This window comes from Perca fluviatilis, chromosome 1 (genome assembly GCF_010015445.1).
Source record: "Perca fluviatilis chromosome 1, GENO_Pfluv_1.0, whole genome shotgun sequence".
Classification (NCBI taxonomy): domain Eukaryota; kingdom Metazoa; phylum Chordata; class Actinopteri; order Perciformes; family Percidae; genus Perca; species Perca fluviatilis.
The window spans coordinates 12,437,837-12,458,806 of record NC_053112.1 but is presented as its reverse complement, the minus strand read 5'-3'; the positions used below and the strand labels follow the sequence as shown (position 1 = coordinate 12,458,806).

General features: G+C 41.2%; 2 protein-coding genes across 4 annotated transcripts in view; one reads left to right on the top strand and one right to left on the bottom strand.

Moving 5' to 3' along the window:
* LOC120564266 (synaptogyrin-1-like) overlaps positions 1-4,660 on the bottom strand; it is a 34,507-nt gene extending 29,847 nt beyond the window's left edge. Inside the window, exon 1 of one of the 2 annotated variants that reach the window (XM_039809135.1) lies at positions 4,203-4,660. In XM_039809135.1, coding sequence (XP_039665069.1) covers positions 4,203-4,304 — 102 coding nt within the window. In that variant the 5' untranslated portion in view covers positions 4,305-4,660. The remainder of the gene's footprint in view (positions 1-4,202) is intronic. The other variant, XM_039809129.1, reaches the window with a different exon arrangement.
* Positions 4,661-5,450: 790 nt separating this feature from the next.
* ift27 (intraflagellar transport 27 homolog (Chlamydomonas)) lies at positions 5,451-18,865 on the top strand. 2 transcript variants are annotated; one of them, XM_039815557.1, is made up of 7 exons: positions 5,451-5,661; positions 6,167-6,246; positions 13,315-13,374; positions 13,689-13,748; positions 15,003-15,120; positions 18,354-18,463; positions 18,594-18,865. In XM_039815557.1, exons 1-7 carry the CDS (start codon positions 5,628-5,630, stop codon positions 18,696-18,698), a joined length of 567 nt encoding a protein of 188 aa, XP_039671491.1. In that variant the 5' UTR covers positions 5,451-5,627; the 3' UTR covers positions 18,699-18,865. The 2 variants fall into 2 exon arrangements, with proteins under 2 accessions (XP_039671491.1, XP_039671499.1); XM_039815565.1 differs by having other exon boundaries at positions 5,451-5,671.
* The last annotated feature ends 2,105 nt before the right edge of the window (positions 18,866-20,970 follow it).

The window sequence follows — 20,970 nt, the reverse complement described above, 5'->3', positions numbered from 1 at the left end:
GCCTTGGTGAATGGTGCATACATAAACATACAAATATTAAGAGGAAGAAGGAGAATAAGACAAGAAGGCTGTATGGTTTAGTGCAGGATGTGCAAAGATGTTGAGGAATGAGCAAAAGTCCAGGATGTATAGTTTGTGCAATGTACAGGTTTATAGTCCAAAGGTGGCTTACTACAGAGACAGTAAGTTAGCAAATATTTGCTTTAACCCTTTTACTCCTTCAAAGAAAGCCACACACAAACAGCAAATATCACTTTCTTTTTTGCAGAGTTAGCCTAAGTGATGAACTTTGATCTACAAATTCACCCAATGGGCCAAAACAAACTCCACTTTGGGCATGTCGACTTCTGAAAGTAAAAAATGCTTCTTAAGGATTACAGAACTAAACACAACATTTAGATGCTTAATGATTTGATCGATGTTTTTTTAAGTTGCCCTGGTGATAACCCATATTCTTGAACAGCAGCAGAGCTACGTTCAAAGCAAAAAAGGAGCAAACATCCAAGCTTCAAAAGTAGGCTAATGTTCTTTTAAATACAGATCAAAAGTAGACCCACAGGAATAAAAGATGGCATCTCAACTTTGCCCATTTACTGGAATTTAGTTCAATAAATACATTCAATTATCATTACTTGTTTTCATTTAAAAATCATTATCACACATAAGGTTGTCTCCCCCATCTGTGTTCACTCTTCTCTCCTCCATCCGTTGTGCATCATCACAAACATGGAAGGACTGAAGCTGACACAAACACACACACACACACGCACACACACACACACACGCACACACACACACACACGCACACACACACACACACACACACACACACAACTACACACACACAAAAACACTTTATTATCAGCTACTGTATATAGACCTCATAAATCAGAAAAACTGGGAGATAGAGAAAAGATAGATAAAGATAGAGAAAGAGAAAAGGCAGTGGGAGCCCTCAACCACCATTCATAAACAGTTTTCTCTCTCTTGGTCATGCAACTCTATCCATTCCCACCTATCAATGGTGGCCTATAGGGAAAATCCTTTCTGGGCCGGAGGGGGGAAAGAGAATTCGCGGAAAGGCTGAGCACTGTTCTTGGGGGCGCTGACAACACACACACACACACACACACACACACACACACACACACACACACACACACACACACACACACACACACACACACACACACACACCGCACATACACACGCACACACACACACACACGTTTGACATCCCCCATCATCAAATGTTTAAAGTGTTACTAAGTTTCTTCCCCCACGATCCACAGCTGAATAATTATGAATTAGCACCATCGCACAAAACATCACAACTCAGGCTGTGGCTGTTACTATGGAGACATGTTGTTGCTCGGGTGAAAGCTAGGGAGCAGGCATCTCACAAAGTCACTCCATACCTCTATTGAGGTTTGTCTTTTTCCCCAGCATACAGCTTACTTTCATGTGTTCCTCTCTCAGAGTCTAATGTATCGACAAGACGTTTGATGATTGTTTGAGCCATTTATGAAGACACAATACTAAACATTTGCTGGTTTCCGCTTCTAAAAAGGTGCTCCTTTGGTTTCTGTTCCATGTCATTATATATTGAATATTTATTTTTTTAGATGTGGACTGTTGGATTGAAGACATACTCTTGGGGAAATTGTGAAATTCTGAATGCCTTTTTCACTGTGTTTTGATAAGTTATAGTGAAAATAATGAATCTCTATAATAACCTGTAGCCCCAGGTAACAATCTAACATCCAAGCAACACATTGTGAACATACAGTATATGCAATGATGACTCAGACATTTTAGATAAAAGGCATCTACTGAGTTACGGCATTCATTTTGTGAAGAAAAAAAAAACAACAACCCTAAAACTCTTACAAAGGCTGAAATAGCAGTATTTCTGATGGGACATTCAGTACGAGATCATACTGTGGCATGTGACCTTCCAATAAATGAATGCCTTTCTTGATGCTAGAAACTATTCATACCGTATAACTACTAAATGTATCTGTGGCCTTTAGCAGGACCATGTCAAAAATAAAACCAAATGAGGCACAAAATGCATCATCACATTCATGTATACTGTATATGTGTATGTATTTATCTGAAGCCTGAGACCTCACAACTTTAAGAAAGCTGCTGTAGAACTGATGCTCACATGAAGTCTTTTTACGGTCCACCAAATAGCCACATGACTCTCCTTCACACGCCATTCAGAGTTCAACGGTTCACACACTCACAACCTATTTTCACATGTCTTACATGTGGTTTGTATACAGTTGATGTGCAGTTATGTTAACGTTAAGTTTGCTATCAGTCACACTAGTAGTCACAAGGGACAGAAATAGGATAGCGTTCAAATACTTTATGGTACTCTTTTTTTGTTTTTGTTTTTTATGAAAGGAAAGTTAAACTACAATACGTACAATCAAATTTTTTTATTTTTTTTTTCTGTTCCCAACTCTGGGTGACATGAAACTACCCAAAGCATTAGTAGTTGGGTCTATTTTGTACACATTTCCACCAAAAACAAACGTCCCCTTTAATGTTCTTAATCTTGGCAAGCAATTTCAGATCAGCCCTCGTGACCCCATGTTTGCAACAACCGGCATGCCGGAAAGACTTGCTGCCTTACTGGAAAGTATGACTTGTGTATCCGCATGAATCCACCTGACTCTTTATCCTCTCAGCATACTTTAAAAGGCTCTTGGCGTTATTTAAGGACACACAGACCCAGACACCGTCCTATGAATAAGAAATAATCTTAACTGTGAGACTTTGTGCTGTAAAGTGGGTAGACTGTAAAAGAATGGCCTTCCTTGAATACTTTACGCTTTACCTTACAGAGTATTCCAGCAGAGCTAGTCGTTATGTATTTAGCTGGGTTGCAGGACTGCAAAGGCAAACAGACGCTTTGTGTTTTCTGTGTGCATTACAACAAAAACTAGCTAAATTTAAAGAGTAGCTTTACACATTCCTTAAGGGGAAGTGTAAACAAGATGATAATTTGTGGAAATCTGAGACAGGAAACTTAACTTGCAGTTATTGATCACTTATCTTGATCTAATCACCATTGAAAGACCATTGTTTTACGGCTTGACAGCGTTTATGGATCCATGCCAGTCTAAAAGTGTGACGTCTAAAAATGTTAGTGAACATCCTCGGAGAGGTACGTCATACAGTAGTTCTGCACCAATAAACTCTCTTTAATAGCAGTTACATGTGGAATCAAGGTGGCCTTCAGCCTATATTACATTTTCCTTCAATGTCATGTATTTAAACAGAATACAACTAACAAGAGACAGGCAGTGGAAAGGAAAGCAGCAGATAGGCTATTTTACTTGATGCTTCCCAACCTAATGAAATAATCTTATGATTCTCCATCAGTGGCATGTACTGTACTGTGTCTGTCTCTCCTACTTTTTGATGCACTTCTGTATTCCTTATCCCAAGTGACGATCATGTTAGAAATGAAAAAGCAAATGGAGGTTAAATGATTCCTGAACAAAGAATTCAGGCTAGTCCATACATAAATGGCATTCATGTGGAATTTTCAATCCGCAATTTCCAAATTTTCCTAAAACTACTTATCTTACAACTCCTGTTGCTATATTCATTAGTGCTCCTCTGTCTTTGGGAAGGGGAGGGTGGACAGTTATTATGAAATTATGGAAATCCTTAGAGCGTATGTGTATTCTCACTATGCTTATTAGAAAACAATAGTTGCTAACTAATAGGGCCTATATTATTAGAGGACAGTTAATGTTATAAACAGTGATCAGGACCTATTCTGGGTGGGCCTACATCAGCCTAATGTAAATGCCCTACCAGAAACATACAATGGGAATATCAAAGACTACTATTATGTTGGTAAATTTGATACAAAATATAAGATCATTACCATATAATTCAATGCCATAGGATGTTTACATCATATCCTGATATCATGATGATGATGATGATGATCATGGTATGATCCTACAGGAATCTTTATTATTAGCTACTATGCCTATATGAAGCCTATCTGGGCCCTTTTTTAGATTGGCCTAAACACATAAAAACAAGGCATTGAAAACCCACATTTACGTTTAAAAAAGGGAATTTATAAGTTCTGGCTAGCCACTCTGTAGGTAGGAACCAAGAAACTTATTTTTTGGGGGGTTTTCTGACTTGACCGGGCGGTCACTCACCCAAGACACTATGCGGAGAATGGTCTGAGGCTGCTGGAAGAAGGTGACGGGGTCGAAGGCTCCTCCGGCTTTCCCGGCTCCGTATGCCTGCATCCCCTCCATGGTCCTCCTCCTTTCTGCACAGCCTCCTCTCTGGTCCTCCCCTCCTCCCGCTGCTGGTTCAAAGGCACACGGGTGTGTGGAGCACCGGGCAACCGACACGGAAAATCTTCTCGAATCTGCTCCCGCTTCTACTACCACTGCCGCTTCTGCAGGGATGGATTCTGGTTTCTTTCTTGGCTCCTTGGCGCACAGCCTCCCCGTTCTCTCTTGCTGTTGTTTTTTTTTTTTAATTTAACCTCTAAATTCCCTGTCGTCCTCTTTCGATATCCGGGCAGAGGAAGCTGTACGACAGTGTTTTGATGATGCTCTCTCCCTCGGTGGCGAACACATGAACGCGCCTCCGTTGTCACGTGCTCCACCTCTAAAACACCCAGCATGCGCACGTGTTTATGAGGGGGGGGGGGGCGCGCTTATGCTCACAGGATTGCCACAAGGAGTCACGCGCTTTCTCATTTATATATATATATTTTTTTTTTTTTCAAACAGACATTAGACAAGAGAGGGGGAGAGGGAAACAAGTTGACTCAACCATAACCATAATATAACTAAGATGCCTCAGTGTGTCTAAGGAAAGATTAAATATTAGACTCATGGAAATAAAATGGATTCGTCTACCACTTCATAATGACTCAGGACATTGATTTATGTCTGGAAAAAGCTATAATAATATTATAAATTTATATATATTAAATAAAAAATTTGAAAGCGATACAACGTTATAAACACCACAATAAATAAAATCCCATTGTCAAAGCGATTTGTGATCACACTGAGTGATGTTGAGGCAAGAAAGTCCGCCATCTAGTGTTCTTACCGGGCATTGCTTTGAAACCGGGGTTTTAATGCCCTATATTTGCCTTTCAGGTAACGTGGTTTGTTCTAACTCCCCAACTATGGATGTATTAGACATTCCAGCATACCGTGCTACCTTGCCCGAGTAACAAACTTCACCAAACTAACTTGGGTTCTAAGATTGGGTTCACGGTTGAAGTTTGATACGTTTGATACGCCAATTTTACAATAAGTGGCGTTAATTGTAAACAGTTTGAGCAAGCTTGCCTGACAGACAACCTCACGGGAATATAACCCCCCACAAGACTATTTTACGTCCTCACAACCAGCCAATGACAGCACAGCTCGCTGGACCAATGAAACGCCTTTGTGGCCGGTTGCTAAGAGACGGGTTGTGTCCATGTTGCCGTCTGCTGAGGATCAGAAGATATTTAGCTAGATGAGCCAGCTAAAAACAGAAAGTAGAGGTTGTTTTGCATCATTAATAAAACAAGAGCGTTTACTTACCGTGTCTGGAAGTTCCCCACTGTAATGGTGAAGTTGAGGGCGAGATGTCTGCTTGTCGGTAAGGTTTTGTAAGTTTAGCTAGTCCTCCTTTCTGCTACTTAACCACACAAGGGCTAACGTTAGCTTCAGCTAACCAGTATCTAACTAAACACAGTCTAGTCAGTTCAACTTAGGCGTTAAACACTATAGATACCTAAATTGTCCTCTGTCTCATACTATCCCAAACGTAACGTTACAAAAATTGTTTTGATGTATGTATCACCATCGTCAGTGTGCAAATCGCAAAAAATTAGCTGTCTCTCCTTTCTTCAGTAATAACACTCAGATGTTGTGACAATCATTACATCACAACAAATCACTACAGGTAGTAGATATTTGACACTAAACAAATGCTGGTAAATTTGGCTGTGTTTGGATATGTACTCTACCGCATAATTTGGCAACCTCAGCGTTCAAACTCTGCCTGACAGAGAAAGTAATGTGAATTTAATCGGCAAATATCTCTCTCTCTCTCTCTCTCTCTCTCTCTCTCTCTCTCTCTCTCTCTCTGTCTGTGTGTGTAGGAGATGCTGCAGTAGGGAAAAGTGCCCTTTGCCATATGTTCCACAGTGACCGCACTCTCTTCCAGAAGAACTACAGCATGGTGAGAGCATTTAGAACACACAGAGAAAATGAAATGTTGCCGGTTTGATCTCTGGTGTAATACTGTCACGATGACCCACATCAAGGGCATGCAGTTCCAAATATACTGCGGTGTACTACTGTAACACTCCTTGGAATGATATACTGCATTGTATTCACATCACACAGTCACAACGGAGAAATCGGTTTGTAAAACAACTGGTGTAAGGATTTAGGGATTGGGCTGTGCTCTGAGTCGGGGACTAGCAACAGGCTTAAATTTTTACATTCTGGTGGGGTAACTGAGGTTTTGCGTTGGGTTTGAAGGAGCCTCTCTTAAAGTTTAATTCTGGCTCATTGTTAGCCCAGAAGACACAGCAGGAGGCATTTGTTGGGCATACCCTGATCCATGTGACAGTGCAGTGGAGCCATAATAAAGTACTTTTGGAGCAGGGTTGCATATTTGATCATGTGCAGTCACATATTTCCAATGTACTCAATCAAACAATAATTTTAGAATTAGGCAATTATCAAAATATCCGTTTTAATATTAGATCATTTTCCCTAAGGTCATAGCAATTGCTTTACCCAAGATGTAGTTATGTGTCAGTTGGAAATCATTAGGTCTAATAATGGAATCTGATAATCTTTCCTCCTCGCAATCTTTTCAAGGACCTGCAGAGGTCTCTTAAGTCTACAACAGGAATCATCGAAATGCAAAACAGCATAATCTGCCAATTAATGCTGATGCAGAGAAGGCCAATCTACATTATTTATGCTAATCTGCACAAGGAAGGGAACTGTGTCATTAACCTGACTCTGTGATATATGAGGTCATGGCTGCTCACTGATTCCCTCTGTCAATTTTTCAAGGGCTACTGACTAAATGCACGCGATATACACGCAGGTGCAGTGCATGCGTTAACTTCAATATGCACACATTCATTCATGAGTTTAGTATTGAGCCTTGTCGCTGGTTAGGGTACAGAACAGGTTGGTGGGTAAATACTGGACAAGAGCCAAGTGTGTGTGTGTGTGTGTGTGTGTGTGTGTGTGTGTGTGTGTGTGTGTGTGTGTGTGTGTGTGTGTGTGTGTGTGTGTGTGTGTGTGTGTGTAGCTCTTGCTGTGTCAGCAGTTTTGGGGATTCTGAGGTGACAGCAACGTCGATAATTAATACAGCAGGATTCTGGAAAGCCACCAGAACAGGTAGTAAACAAGCACTCACTCACTCACTCACTCACTCACTCACTCACTCACTCACTCACTCACTCACTCACTCACTCACTCACTCACTCACTCACTCACTCACACTGTACAACAGCGTTGACTTTCTCCATACTGCATAGGCCACTTGCTTGCTATGCTGTGCATGTCTGTTCATGTTGGACTAGGAGTATTAACAAGTCTAAAGGTGTTGCAATAGTGCTGCATTTTTAATTTGCACTAGCCTAGGATATGTGCTTTCTGAACTCGGGGCAAGCCTTAACACATCTGTATTACTGCATACTATTAAAAAATAAAACCGTAAAAATACAATGCAATAAAACAAATTGAAAAAATGTCAAGGAATGTTACATTGAAAGTAAGAGAGAAAACATGCAGGTTAGCATGTGTACCTAAAATAAAGGGATGAGCTGACTGAGGCACCGTTAGATCAAAGTCGTGTGTCTACCAGACACCACTTTATTAGCTGAATGCACTGAAACAAATGCTCATGGGAAATTGCTGGTCACGGTCTCTCCTGTTGCTATGCAACTGTTAAAATACCTATTGAAGCCAGCCGCTTGCTATTGATATCAGCTGAAATATTTTTAACTTGTTGCTCACTTGACACCAAGTGCTTTGTGTAAGACAAAATCCACCTTCCCAAACTTTAAAGTGCCCATAATATGAAACAAAATGACTTTTTCTGGGATTCGGGGTGTTATTTTGTGTCTCTGGTGCTTCCACACACATACAAACTTTGAAAAAAAAAACATCCATGCTGTTTTGAGTGAGATACAGGTTTCTGAATGTGTCCTGCCTTCAGTCTCCGGGTGAGCTGGTCAAAATCTGCACGGCTTTCTACGTCACTAGCCGCGACGAGGGGCCTAGGGGGCTAACCGTTAGCATGCTAGCGCTAGTGTGCTAGCTCATTCTCAATGGCAAAACACTGTTACAACACACACAAATTCACCCTAATCTACAAAATAAATTGTATAGAACTACTTACATGTCCCTGTGTTCTGCAGGTATTCCACGCAAAAGAAGTGCGCCATCGTTTAGAAGAAGTCTCCCGGCTAATCCTGCCTTGTACAGGCTGAAGTTGGAGAAACAGCTAGCTAGCTCATGCGATCCTTACCTAGCTACTGCGCTTGTGCGACTGACAACAAAGATCTTACAGAAGTTGGGAGGTCTCACTCTGTAGCAAAAACAGAGACATGATACAGGGTGAAAAGAGGAGCTGCAGCAATGTGCAGTACAACAAAAATATGGTGTTTTTTTTAAAATATTAAACCATGTAAACCTATCCTGATAAAATCTCAAATTACAATTATGAACCTGAAAATTAGCATAATATGGCCACTTTAAAGCTGCTCACAATACATTTTTGATGAGTTACTATGTATATTAAATGTTGTGCATGATGGTAGTGATAGAAGCAATAGAAAAAGCAAGAATGTGAGAATCTTTTCTAAATTTCAGTTATCTTCTAAATTGCAACCTTTTAAACATTTGGGAAGCTTTAGAAATACTCCAACAACTACTGATCAGATTCACATTTGGCATGGATATTCATAGTCCTGACAAAAGTATTCATTTATAATTCCTTTTGTCTGTCTTTTGACCATTTTGTCTGGCATCACCGCCAGCCTTAAACTTCTCCCCGACCTGAGCTTTTATTTGGGGCCATTCTCAAGCTAAAATACCCTCAGATTGCCTTTAGATTAGCTGAGCACATTCATGATAGAGATACACCTTTTAATTTTACTGCATTACCTTTACTCTGCTGTTACTCTTAGGTTAGTCTTTCTCAATAGATGTACATAGCTGGGATATGTCCCAAATGTCCCTCCCCTCTCGCTATCTCCCCTCTCGCTATTGGGGCTTAGCGGGATGGTTGTAATTGGTTTAAGGAAATACAAACTAGCCAGAGTGTTTTTTTTACCCTATCCCAGAAAAGTTAGGTGGTGTATTTCAGACCATACTCCGGGCGCTGACACAGCGCTGTGGAGATAGATCTGGCAATGCAAGACTACTTTTAGGATAAACTCTGATAAGGCTCTAAGAACAGCACAATTGTCTTTATGTTGTTTATATCATTTTGTGCATACTTACACCACTATAAACACAGCACCTAACACTCCTGTCGAAGAGGCAGCAGTTTTAAGTAGTGTTAAATGTATCTGGCTGGATTTCATCTTTTGAGATTTCACTGCAGGTGGAAACAGGGAACAGCGTGTCCTTTCCATTTAGTCGAATGTGAAAAAGAAACCAGCGCTTTGGAGAGTTTTCTTTTCTTGTGCAGACGCCTATGTCATCCCTCATGTTCTTCAACTTTTGATTTTGAAGGGTAGCAGAGGCTGTCGGCCATTCTGCTCACGTCCTCCTTTGAAAATGTCAGACGGGCCGTTAGCAATATTCCAAGCTTATTTGTAACTAATAGGCCCTCATTGACATTCCAGCGAGAGGCTTCCTATGCATCTCACCAGCTCATTAGACCGATCCGATGTGGGGCTGCCGCATCGCGCGCGTGTGTGTGTGTGTGTGTGTGTGTGTGTGTGTGTGTGTGTGTGTGTGTGTGTGTGTGTGTGTGTGTGTGTGTGTGTGTGTGTGTGTGTGTGTGTGTGTGTGTGTGTGTACCATTGGATCTTTGTTATGAACTGTTTCTGTGTATGAATCAGGTAAATGTTGGTCTTTGTGTGTGTGTGTGTGTGTGTGTGTGTGTGTGTGTGTGTGTGTGCTCTTGTTTAACTATATTCGTGGGGTACAAAAACCGGTCCAGTATACTTGTGGGGTCCCGACAGCTTTGTGGGGCCAAAATGCTGGAACCCACAACTTTAAAGGGCTGTTTGAGGGTTAAGACTTGGTTTTAGGATTAGGGTTAGAATTAGGTTATGGTTAGGGGTTAAGGTTAGGCATTTAGTTGTGATGGTTATGGTTAGGGTAAGGGGCTAGGGAATGCATTATGTAAATGACGGGTCCCCACAAAGATAGTGCCGCGTGTGTTGTGTGTGTTGTGTGTGTGTGTGTGTGTGTGTGTGTGTGTTTCACGGTGGCAGCGAGCGTGAAAAAGCGTGTGTGTTCAAGTCTCTGCCAGTTTGAGCTCAGGAGATCAGATCAATTTAGACTTTGGTGCTGATGTGAAGAAACCTTGGCTTGCTTCTTCAAGGTTACCACTGATCTCATACATTGTGTCGAAAGGCAGCCTGCAACCATCTAGTCCACTTAGGACTTCATTAGATCTCCAAGCTTGTGAAGAACATGATAAGGCCATATTTATCATATCCTCCTTACCCTCTGCTTTTATATCCACCTTGCCCTGTATTCATTTAAAAAAAAAAAAAAAACCTCAGCTACTTGTGTCTCCAATCTCTGCAGTAAAGCTCAAACGGCTACCCTTTCTTGAAACGACCATTGGGCAGACTCCGAAACCCATCTGCCACTTCAACTCTACACCTCCACCATACGAGAAAAAAAGGAGAGAAAACAGCATCTTTGGTCATTTTAGTCTGCCAAAAAAAGACTTACAAGCCACAGTGACGACTGTCAAGTTCCAAGTTCTTGGTCAGAATCATAATTCTGTTTAGGCTATTCTTTGATGATACAAACTTAAATCCAAATTTTGCCAATTTAGGTTTTCGCGGCTGTTGTATGACGGCTTGTACGGACAACATTCAACATTTGAGAACAATGAAGTCTTTTGTTTAAAGTGCTCATATTATGCTTTTTGGCTTTTTCCCTTTCCTTTATTGTGTTATATATCTTTTTTTGTGCACCTTATAGGTTTACAAAATGAAAAAGCCCAAAGTCCACCCCAAAGGGACTCACAAACTGCTCCAAACAGCTCTACTGTAGTCCAGCCTTTACTTCAGAGACAAACGTGCGTCACTTTGTAACACACGTTATAATGCTCGCCTATCTGCTAGCATGGCACGCCCTCATACTCTGCTTCTGACTGGCTAGTAGTCCTTACCTAGGTACTGAGCATGTGCGACTCCTAACAAAGATGGAACAGAAGTGTGATGCCTCACTCTGTAGATAAAACAGAGAGCTCAACACACAGGGTGAAAAGAGGAGCTGCAGCAATGTGCAGTACAACAAAAATATGGTGTTTTTTGAAAATAAAACCATGTAAACCTATTGTGATATAACCTCTAAATACAATTATGAACCTGAAAATGAGCATAATATGAGCACTTTAAGTGGCTATAATCAATATTTTTGTATGTACTTGTATGTAAAAGATGTCGCTCATAGTGACAAATCCACAGAGAATTATCATCCAAACCTCAACTTCGAGGTAATGCCACTAATCTGCCAAAAAAGACTTAGAAACCACAGCCTAACTATCAGCTTGTGGTAACTGTCAACCCTGTATAAAAGCAAACCTCCACTCCTTTTCCATTAACAATTCAGACTCTCACTATGTCTTAATTGTCGTCACCGCTGGGCCCAAAGGGGGCTTGAATCATTCTTACAAACATACTCAATTTAATCAGGACGGTGAAGCTGCTTTCAAGGCAAACCAAGCCGCTAATTAGTGATGCTTATGTTTCGACATTAACAATAAATCACATCAGACAGCTTGTTGTGCTGCTGTTTATGGCGTCAACTCTGTGACAACCAAATGTCTCTTCTCTTCTACCTCTTCTATAAAAGCCACAGTAGTAAGAATGTTGGTGCTGTAAAATGCATGTTGTCAGGAACAGCTACAATATATATATATATATATATATATATATGAACAAACAAAGACATATACACACATCAACCCATTCAGCCTCCCTTTTCTTATGCTAAACAGCTATTATGTATATATTTGTTTATACGCTTATTTATGTTTACATAATATGCTTGTTTGTGTATGTATGCACCATTCAGACAAATTCCCCCTTAGGTGTTACTTACTGGGGCAATAAAAAACCCTTTTCTGATTCTGATAAGAAAATGTAGCCGATAATACACTCACTACAGTAAGGTACAGCAAATGGCAGATTTTTTTTATTTTATTTTTTATAATCACATCCATATAGTTGTTACTTACAACTAAGACTGCCGGCTTTACATTACACAAACAGCATTATAATTGACATATTTATTTGTAGTTTATTTAAATAGGGACAGATACAAAAAACATAGATTATTACAGAAATAACAATCCGATGCCTGTATCACAGTGTTTGTAGCCATGGCTAATTCGCAACACCTGTCCCTAGGAGGGCTTTTAACAGTTCAAATAATAGAAGAAGTCACATTTTTACAGTGAATACAATAAAATGTCCAAAAAAACTGTTAACAGCAATAAAAATAAGTGTAGTAAATAAACACATTAACTCGGACTCACACAGATGCACACCTCACATACACACAGCTATGTATTTCATATGGCATGATCACACTGCTGCTGCTGTATTAACCATGCTTTTACTAATTTTTTAAAGGTGGACAATTTGGGTATAGCCTTTATATTTGTAGGGAGCCAGTTCCACAGTTTGGCTCCCTTCACGGAAAAAACATTTTGGGCAAAAGAGGTTTTACAAAATGGAATTTTTACAGTCTCCACATGCAGCAGCATGTTGTGGATCTTGAAGATTCCAACCTGTTCACGAATTTACAAAGTGGTTCAGGTGCAAGCCCAGCTAAACATTTAAAAAACAACTGTATGTATCTAAGATTAACATAATTAACAAAGTTTAAGATTTTATATTTATTTAAAATGTAACAGTGATAGAATCGAATGGGCTTGTTATCTAAAATTTTTAGGGCACGGTTATAAAGCCCCTCAATAGGCTTTAGGGTAGTTTGGCTAGCCTGGGACCAAACAATGGTGCAGTACGACAGATGGGACAGGATCATAGTGTAATATTTGTTGTGTTTGCTTTGGCAGACAACCGGAGTGGAGCTGCTGATAAAATGTGTCAACATCCCAGAGACCACCGACAGTGTGGTGAGTCCAGCCGTTGTCTTTTCATCCTGTGTCCACCACACCGCTTTTGGGCTTTATTTGTTATTTCAAAAAGTCGCTAAAACACAGAAGGTGGGTGGTGAGAATTGGAAATCCATCACTCAGTGTGGAAGAAGTTTCCCCAGACATTTAATATTGTTATTTTCTCATCCTGTATTCAGCAAGCAATAGGGCAGCATCGTAAGAAGAACATGAATGCCCTTGCCAAAGAAAATAGGAAGTTTAAAAATCATGTAATTGGAATAAATCCTCACGTTTAACACCTCTTCCCTTCTCTTCTCGCCTTTCCCCTCCAGGAGCTCTACATCATAGACTCTGCAGGGAAGCAGGCATTAGTGGAAGCCTGCGAGAAAATGGTGAGACTGCTTCTCGAGATTAGAGATTGCTTCTCTAGTTTTGCCATTTGCATGAAACTAGTGAAATTGAACATCCAGGGCTCCACATCCTCACATAAAGTACAAACACAGGGGAGCTACTGAAGTATAACTTTGTCACAGAAGTAGAAAGAAGTAGGCTGATGTGATACTGGGTGATGGAAGAAGTATTCAGATCCTAGAAGTACTAATACCACACTGAAAAAAACCACACTGTTACAAGTAGAAGTCCTGCTTTGTTACTTAAGTAAAAGTAAGTAACTATCATCAGGAAAATGTACTTAAAGTTTTAAAAGTAAGAGTGCTCAATGTAGAAAAATCCTCACATTTTAGAAACTGGAAACGATCAAAACAGTTCAGTCAGTCAACAGTTTAACCATATAAAGAGGTGTATTCCTTGACACAGAGGCCCAGGGTTTGAATCTGACCTGCGTCAGGTTTCCTGCACGTCTCCCCCCCCCCTCTCCCCTTTCATGCTGTCCTGGTGATTAAAGGTGCTTTAGGTAGGATTGGGAAGATCCAGGACTTAGCCCAAAAATTTGAACATCAACAACTTCTCAGTCCCTCCCCCCCTTTTTCAGGTAAAGCCCAAAACGGTTTCCTAAGCCCCTCCCCCCACAAGGGAGAATGAATGCGTGTGCATGAGCAGTGATTGACATGCAGTTAGACACTCCCCCTGGTCCTGATTGGAGCATCTGAACAGGGAGCGGTGGATTTTTGCAAATCGCACTACAGGCTGCAGGTTTTTTAAATGACCTGCTTCATGTAGTTCTACTGGAACATAGGGTCAGTTTCAGCAAATATGACATAAAGTTAGTTTTATAAGTCTTACCTACTGCACCTTTTTAAAGGCGAAATGCCCCAAAAAAATCATCTTAAAAACTAAACAAAAAAACTAAGTGTTTAATCATTTAATCATTTCCGCTGTACCTGTTATATTGTTGGGTAGTTTAATTTATAATAATATGTTTTGTGTGCAAAAATCTTAATTTGTAAAGTAACTAAAGCTGCCGAGCGGCGTCAAAAGTACAATTTTTCTCTCTGAAATGTAGTGGAGTAGAAGTAGAAAGTGGCATGAAAAGAAATGACTCAAGTAAAGTACAAGTACCTCAAATTTGTACTTAAGTAAGTAAGTACTTGAGTAAATGTACTTAGTTACATTCCACCACTGGTGATACTAACTCTGTTGCACTCATGGTCTGTCCCCCTCTCCCCCCCTACGCTACCGTTCCATAGTGGGGTGAGCTGTCGCTGCTGTGCCTGGTTTTTGACCTGACCAGTGAGCAGTCGTTTGCCAACTGCAGCCACTGGATGGAGAGAGTTCGTGCTCACTGCCAAGGCCTCCACATTCCAGGTAAAAACTCTTACGGCTGTTTTATGCTTCTGCGTCGAATCGACGGCGTACCCCCGCAGACCCCTCTGCGTCGCGGCGAACCCCCCTCCGAGCCTCCGCCGTAGCTCAACGTGCACCTCCAAAAATTTGCAACTTCGCATCGAGGCCTGTGAGGACTGTGATTGGTCAACTCGTCCTGTGTGTTGATAGTGTTTCAAAATTAGATTAGATTCAACTTTATTGTCATTGTGCAGAGTATATGTACAAAGACAACGAAATGCAGTTTGCATCTAACCAGAAGTGCAAAAAAAAGCAGCCTACTGTGGGGAAACTCAGGCATATTTTGGTTGCAATGACGGGGTTGTCCGTTTGTAAAGTGTCTATATGTCAGTAACGTTTTGAAATTAGCACTTCGCCAGCAAGCAGTACTTTGTGGGCAGTTGTGCTAAAGTTTGCTTGCTAACTTAACATAAACTGTCTGGCAGACACCTCGCAAATAACCTCAGACTTATCACCCCCTAGCGTTATGGCGATGCAAAGCAACCCCGACGCAGAACTCCGAAGGGGTCACGACGTCGTAGAAGCGATGGCGTGGAGTTGCCGCAAAAGAATAAAACAGCCTTTACTGGTCAAAGAATTTCTCAAACCCTGGCGGACTGTCGAAAATGTCAAAATTTGATAACTCTTTTGTCATTTCTATTGTGGTACTGGACTTTAAGGCCGATACAGAGAGGGGTATTCAAGAAAATACAAACAGATTAGATTGCAATATCAGTCAATTATCAATTTTTAAATATTAACAAATACATTTAAGAATTGTTACAAAGGCGTATACTGAGCTGGACATTTTACAGTTGAACGTATGGTGAACTAGGTGAACATAGAGATTGTTTCTAATTTATTGTGGGAATGCTGTTCTACAGCATTCCAACTATTGTTATTCCTTCCGCCATTTTTTTTATTCCGTACGTTTTTTTGCTCAGCGTAACTTCTGCATACTTTTAGCTATTAAAACCATTCAACTTTTCAAATGTTCAGCTCTTTCAGCTAATGATGGGACTTCTTCAACTTTTTTTCTACTATTTATACTTTTAAAATATTAAGCTTTTTAACACTTTTTTTTAACATTGAAGTGAATGAGAGCCTGCTTCAAATCCTTAAAATCTTCTTCCGCTCCCAAACTTTTCAGCTCCTTCATACTTTCACCTACAGATGCCAAACAAACTTTAAAATGTTCACAGAATATTCAGCTATCCGGCTATTACTTTTCAGTTTGATATCTTTTACAGTTTTTGTGAAAAAGCTGTTTAAGTTTAGTGATCTTTTCAGGATTTTTCTGCATTTCTAATGAGTGTGTATGGGGCAGCTTAGAGTGGATGATGTCACAGCTACAGCACAGAGCCTTAAAAAAATTATCTTAGTTCCTTCTCTATAAATTGCTCTCACGACCCACAATATCTTTTTATTATCTAATATCACAATTACGTTTTTTATACATCAAAACGTAGGTATTTTTGTCTAGTTTCAGACAATGTGCTCAGTTAAGCGATATGTCTTATACTTTGGGCTCGGCAAGCTTCCAAATGATGAGAGTAACACATTTTCCTCCATCTGCTGCAATGATAAAAGTCCTCAGCAGAACGAACCACTTTTTTAAATCGCTGATATGCCCACATTTGTACGTTTATCCATATAATTTTTATACCAATACGTTCACAAAGGCCTTGTGGTGCTCAGGATGACGTCATTTGACTGATAGCAGTTATTGTTTTGCCAGTCAGAGCCTTTATTTGAGAGCTCGCTCTCAGGGTCTCTGAGCTGCAGTTTGGCCCAGCTGACAGTTTCAGCAGGTGTCATGCGTTAACTGATTAGTCTTCAAAGGATGTTTACAAACATTAACTGGCCATTGGTTACCATGACAGCACTTTCACAGACACACACAGATACTACAGACAGTAATATGAACAGTAGTCTATATCTCTGGCCTTCCACTGTCTGTCTTCTCTCTCCCCCTCTCTATCTCTCTGTTTCTTTCTCTTTCCCTCTGCCTCTCTCTCCCTGTCCCTCTCTTACTCTCTCTCTCTCCTTCTCTCTCCATCCCTCCTTCTCCCTCTCTGTCTCTGTCTCCCCCCATCTCTCTCTCTTTCTTTCCCTCTCTCTCTCTATCTTTCCCTCTGCCTCTCTCTCTCCCTCTCTCTCCCTCTCTATCCCTCTTTCTCTCTCTTTCTCTCTCTCTCTCCCTGTCTCGCTCTCTCTTTTTCCCTCTCTCCTTCTCTCTCCATCCTTCCTTCTCCCTCCCTCTCTTCCCCCCCTCTTCCTTTCTCTCTCCATCTCTCTTTCTTTCCCTCTGCCTCTCTCTCTCTCCCTCTCCCTCTCTGTCTCTCTATCCCCCCTCTCTCTCTCTTTCCTTCTCTTTCTCTCTCTTTGTCTCTCCCTCTCTTCGGTGCCTTAATACGAATCAAACTATTTTTTTTTTCAACATCCTTGTCATGATTGCATTTCATTTTTCATTTTCAATGCAAAGTTGTTCAGCCCCCTTCTTTTCAGGCAATATATTTCACATCTCATCTCAGCTAGATTGATGCTTTTTCGTTCTATGCAGTGTATATGTCTGATAAAGTATTTCTTCTTTCAGTCTTTTCTAGTCAATTTATTTGAACTTCCACTTTTGACAGTATTACAGTTTAGCTTCCAGCTTTTCTAGAAATGTATTTCAGCTCTTACCTTTTTAAGGTAATGCAGTTTAGCTTCCTTCTCTGACAATTTTCCAGATTATTCAGCAGTGCGGTGCAATGCATTTGGGCTTTAAGAATTTTCATACAATTTGTTTCATATTTCTGCATATGTGAGTCATTATCAGTTAGAAAATATACTCAGACCTCACAATGTTCTATATATTTTGTCATTTTTCAACTTTTAAAGCCAACAGTTGAGTTTAGCGTCAACTTTTAAATTTTTAATGAAATTCATACTTATTAAAACGATTTCCACTTTTTCTACTACTCTCACTACTTCAACTTCTTCTTACGGATTTAAGCTATTTATCCAGTTAGCTTTTGCAATTCAGCTATTCAGCATTCCCACGCATTTTCTGCAGGAAATGCATTTTCTAGTTTCAAATATGTATTGGTACAGAAAGTTATTACTTTGCTGCCGACATACACCACAGTACAAACCGATATTGCTGTCATCTGTTGGTGTGTGCGTGTGCGTTTGTGTGTGTGTGTGTGTGTGTGTGTTTGCTTGCGTCTCAGGTGTCTTGGTGGGCAACAAGTCGGACCTGTCTGCTAGAAGGGAGGTCCAGGCGTCCGTGGCCCAGGAATGGGCTCAAAGCCAGGGTTTGGAGTACCACGAGACATCAGCTGTAAGTGTATTTCAGTTAGACAATTGTGTTCTTGTTTGACTACGTAAGTAAATTGCACCAAATGGGTTGTACTACAGTGTATGTAAGAACGTCACCCATCAACCATGTGTTGCATATTTGTCTCTTGCAGAAGGAGATGGAGAACTGTGACGCGGCGCTCCTCGGTTTAGCCCGGGCCTTCCACTCACTCTACCAGGAACGTCGCGAGACCATCCAGAACCTGAGTCCAGGCTAGAGTCTTCCCCAGTCACACACACACACACAAACACACACACACACACACCTTGATTCAAAGAAATCCTATGTTCTTTGGTACTGCCCGTGCTGCAGGCCCTGCAGAAAAAGGCTTGTTCAGAATGATATTTTGATGTGACCGTGATTAAAGTTGTTTTTCTGTGATAATCAGTGTTTAGCCGTGTCGTCTCTCATCTGCTCGTTCGCGCTCTACGCACATTACCAACACCAAAATAAGACTCCAGTTCATTGTCTGTACCTCCTCTCTTGTCCTCTGCAAAGATGGCTGTTCCGGATTTTTGGTGGAACAAAGGTTCAAGCTCACCCTTATTTATTGCCTCATTGTTTTCTTGTAATCTCAATGTCACTTAGTTTGTGCCCTAATCTTTCTCCATCTCTTTCTCACTTGCTTTGTCATTTCTCTCTGTCTCACTTTCTCTTAAAGAGCCCCTATTGGATTTTTCCTGTCTTTTAGTGTGCTATATAGTTTTTTCTATGGGTAGTAGATGCATAAAGTAAAAAAAAAACAACACTTCACTCCAAATGGAGCTTTCTCTCCCACAGACAGCACTTTTTCTCAACTGCCTGAAAAGCCTCGCCCACATTCCTGTTTGAAATTCCTCAGTTAGTGATGTCACTGATTGAGAAAACCAGCCCAGTTTTTCCTATGTGCTGCCCATACAGTAGGTGCTGCCTGAGCAGACACAGCCCGCCCAGCGGCTTGTTTGAATTTGGTTGACCAATCACAACAGAGTGGGCCAGCTGACCAATCAGAGCAGACTGGGCTTTTTCGGGAAGGCGGGCCAGAGCAGACAGAGCGTTTCAGGCAGAGGAGCTGCAGCAGTGGGCGGTATGAGAAACATGAAATGTTTTTTGATTATTTTTTGGGCATTTTAGGCCTTTTATTTTTGACAGGAGAGCTGAAAACATGAATGGGGAGAGGGAAGGGGAATGACACGCAGCAAAGGGACGCAGTCGAACCCGCGGCTGCTGCGTCGAGGAGTAAACCTCTATATATGGGCGCCCACTCTACCAACTGAGCTATCTGGGCGCCCAACATGAAATGTTTTTTGAACATCAAAACATGTAAACCTATTCTAGTAGACTCCAAGAGTATACATATGATGCCGAAAAGGAGTAGGGGCTCTTTAACCTCTTCCTTTATCATTCATCCTTCCTGCTCGCCATCTCTTCTCTTTCCAATCCTATCTCTTCCCCTCTCCCCCACCCCTCTCTCTCTGTTTAACTCTCTCTCTCTCCCTGGTTGTGTTAACTCCCCAGCTGCAGCCCTCTCACAGCGTTTCAGGCATGTCCCCGGTGCGGCGCTAACAACCAGTAATCACTGTTCTAATTAGCAGTCTCCCATTCAAAGCAGGTCATAGCCATGTCCTTGTTGTCTCCCTGCCTCTCAGACCAGCTGCCACCATTCAAATGAGGGGCACGCTGGTCCAAGCCAGACACAATGGTTTTTATCTCATTATGTGCTACATTGAAAGTGACTGCAGCGTGTAATAATCATGAGACAGTCTCTGTCGTCTTTAGGAAATGCAGTCACTGAATTAGATTTTTTATAAAGTTTTTCCTTTGTGTACCAGCTGTCTTGTGACCTTCGTTGAGGAATGTAGGACACTTATAGGGCCCTATCTTGCACCCGGCGCAGCGCAGCACAAAGCCTGACGCAAAGTGTCTTTGCTAGTTTTAGCAGTTGACAACTGCATCGGTCTTAAAGTTTAAGTTGTCAGTTTCCAGTCCGGCGCCCACGTCGTTTAAATAGCAAATGCACCTGCGCCCATTTTTGCACCCATGGGCGTGCTGGTCTTACATGGAAGTGTGTTCAGGTGCATTCTTGGCGTATTGCTATCTTGAGGCAGCGGGAAGTGATCGTGCCGTTGACCAACAAAAACCTGGTCTAAAGTCAATAGCGCAGCATTTCATTGTTATTTTAACAGAAAATTAATAAAATGCGCCTAGGCTCATGCACAGTGTGCGCACACTATGCTTGTTACACACACACACACACACAGGGAAGTGCAGCAGCAAACAAACATGCAAAAGATTACAAATAAAAATATTACATAATAGCAATGCGCCAAGGTAGAAACGCGCCTGGCTTTTAAAGGGAATGGGAGATGACACTCTGATTGGTTTATCGCATGTTACGCCCAAAACACACCTATGAATTAATGAAGACACGAAGTACAACCCTTTTGAACCATGCGCCTGGCGAACTAGCAAAAGTGGATTTGGACACACCCTAAGCGCTTCACACCGTG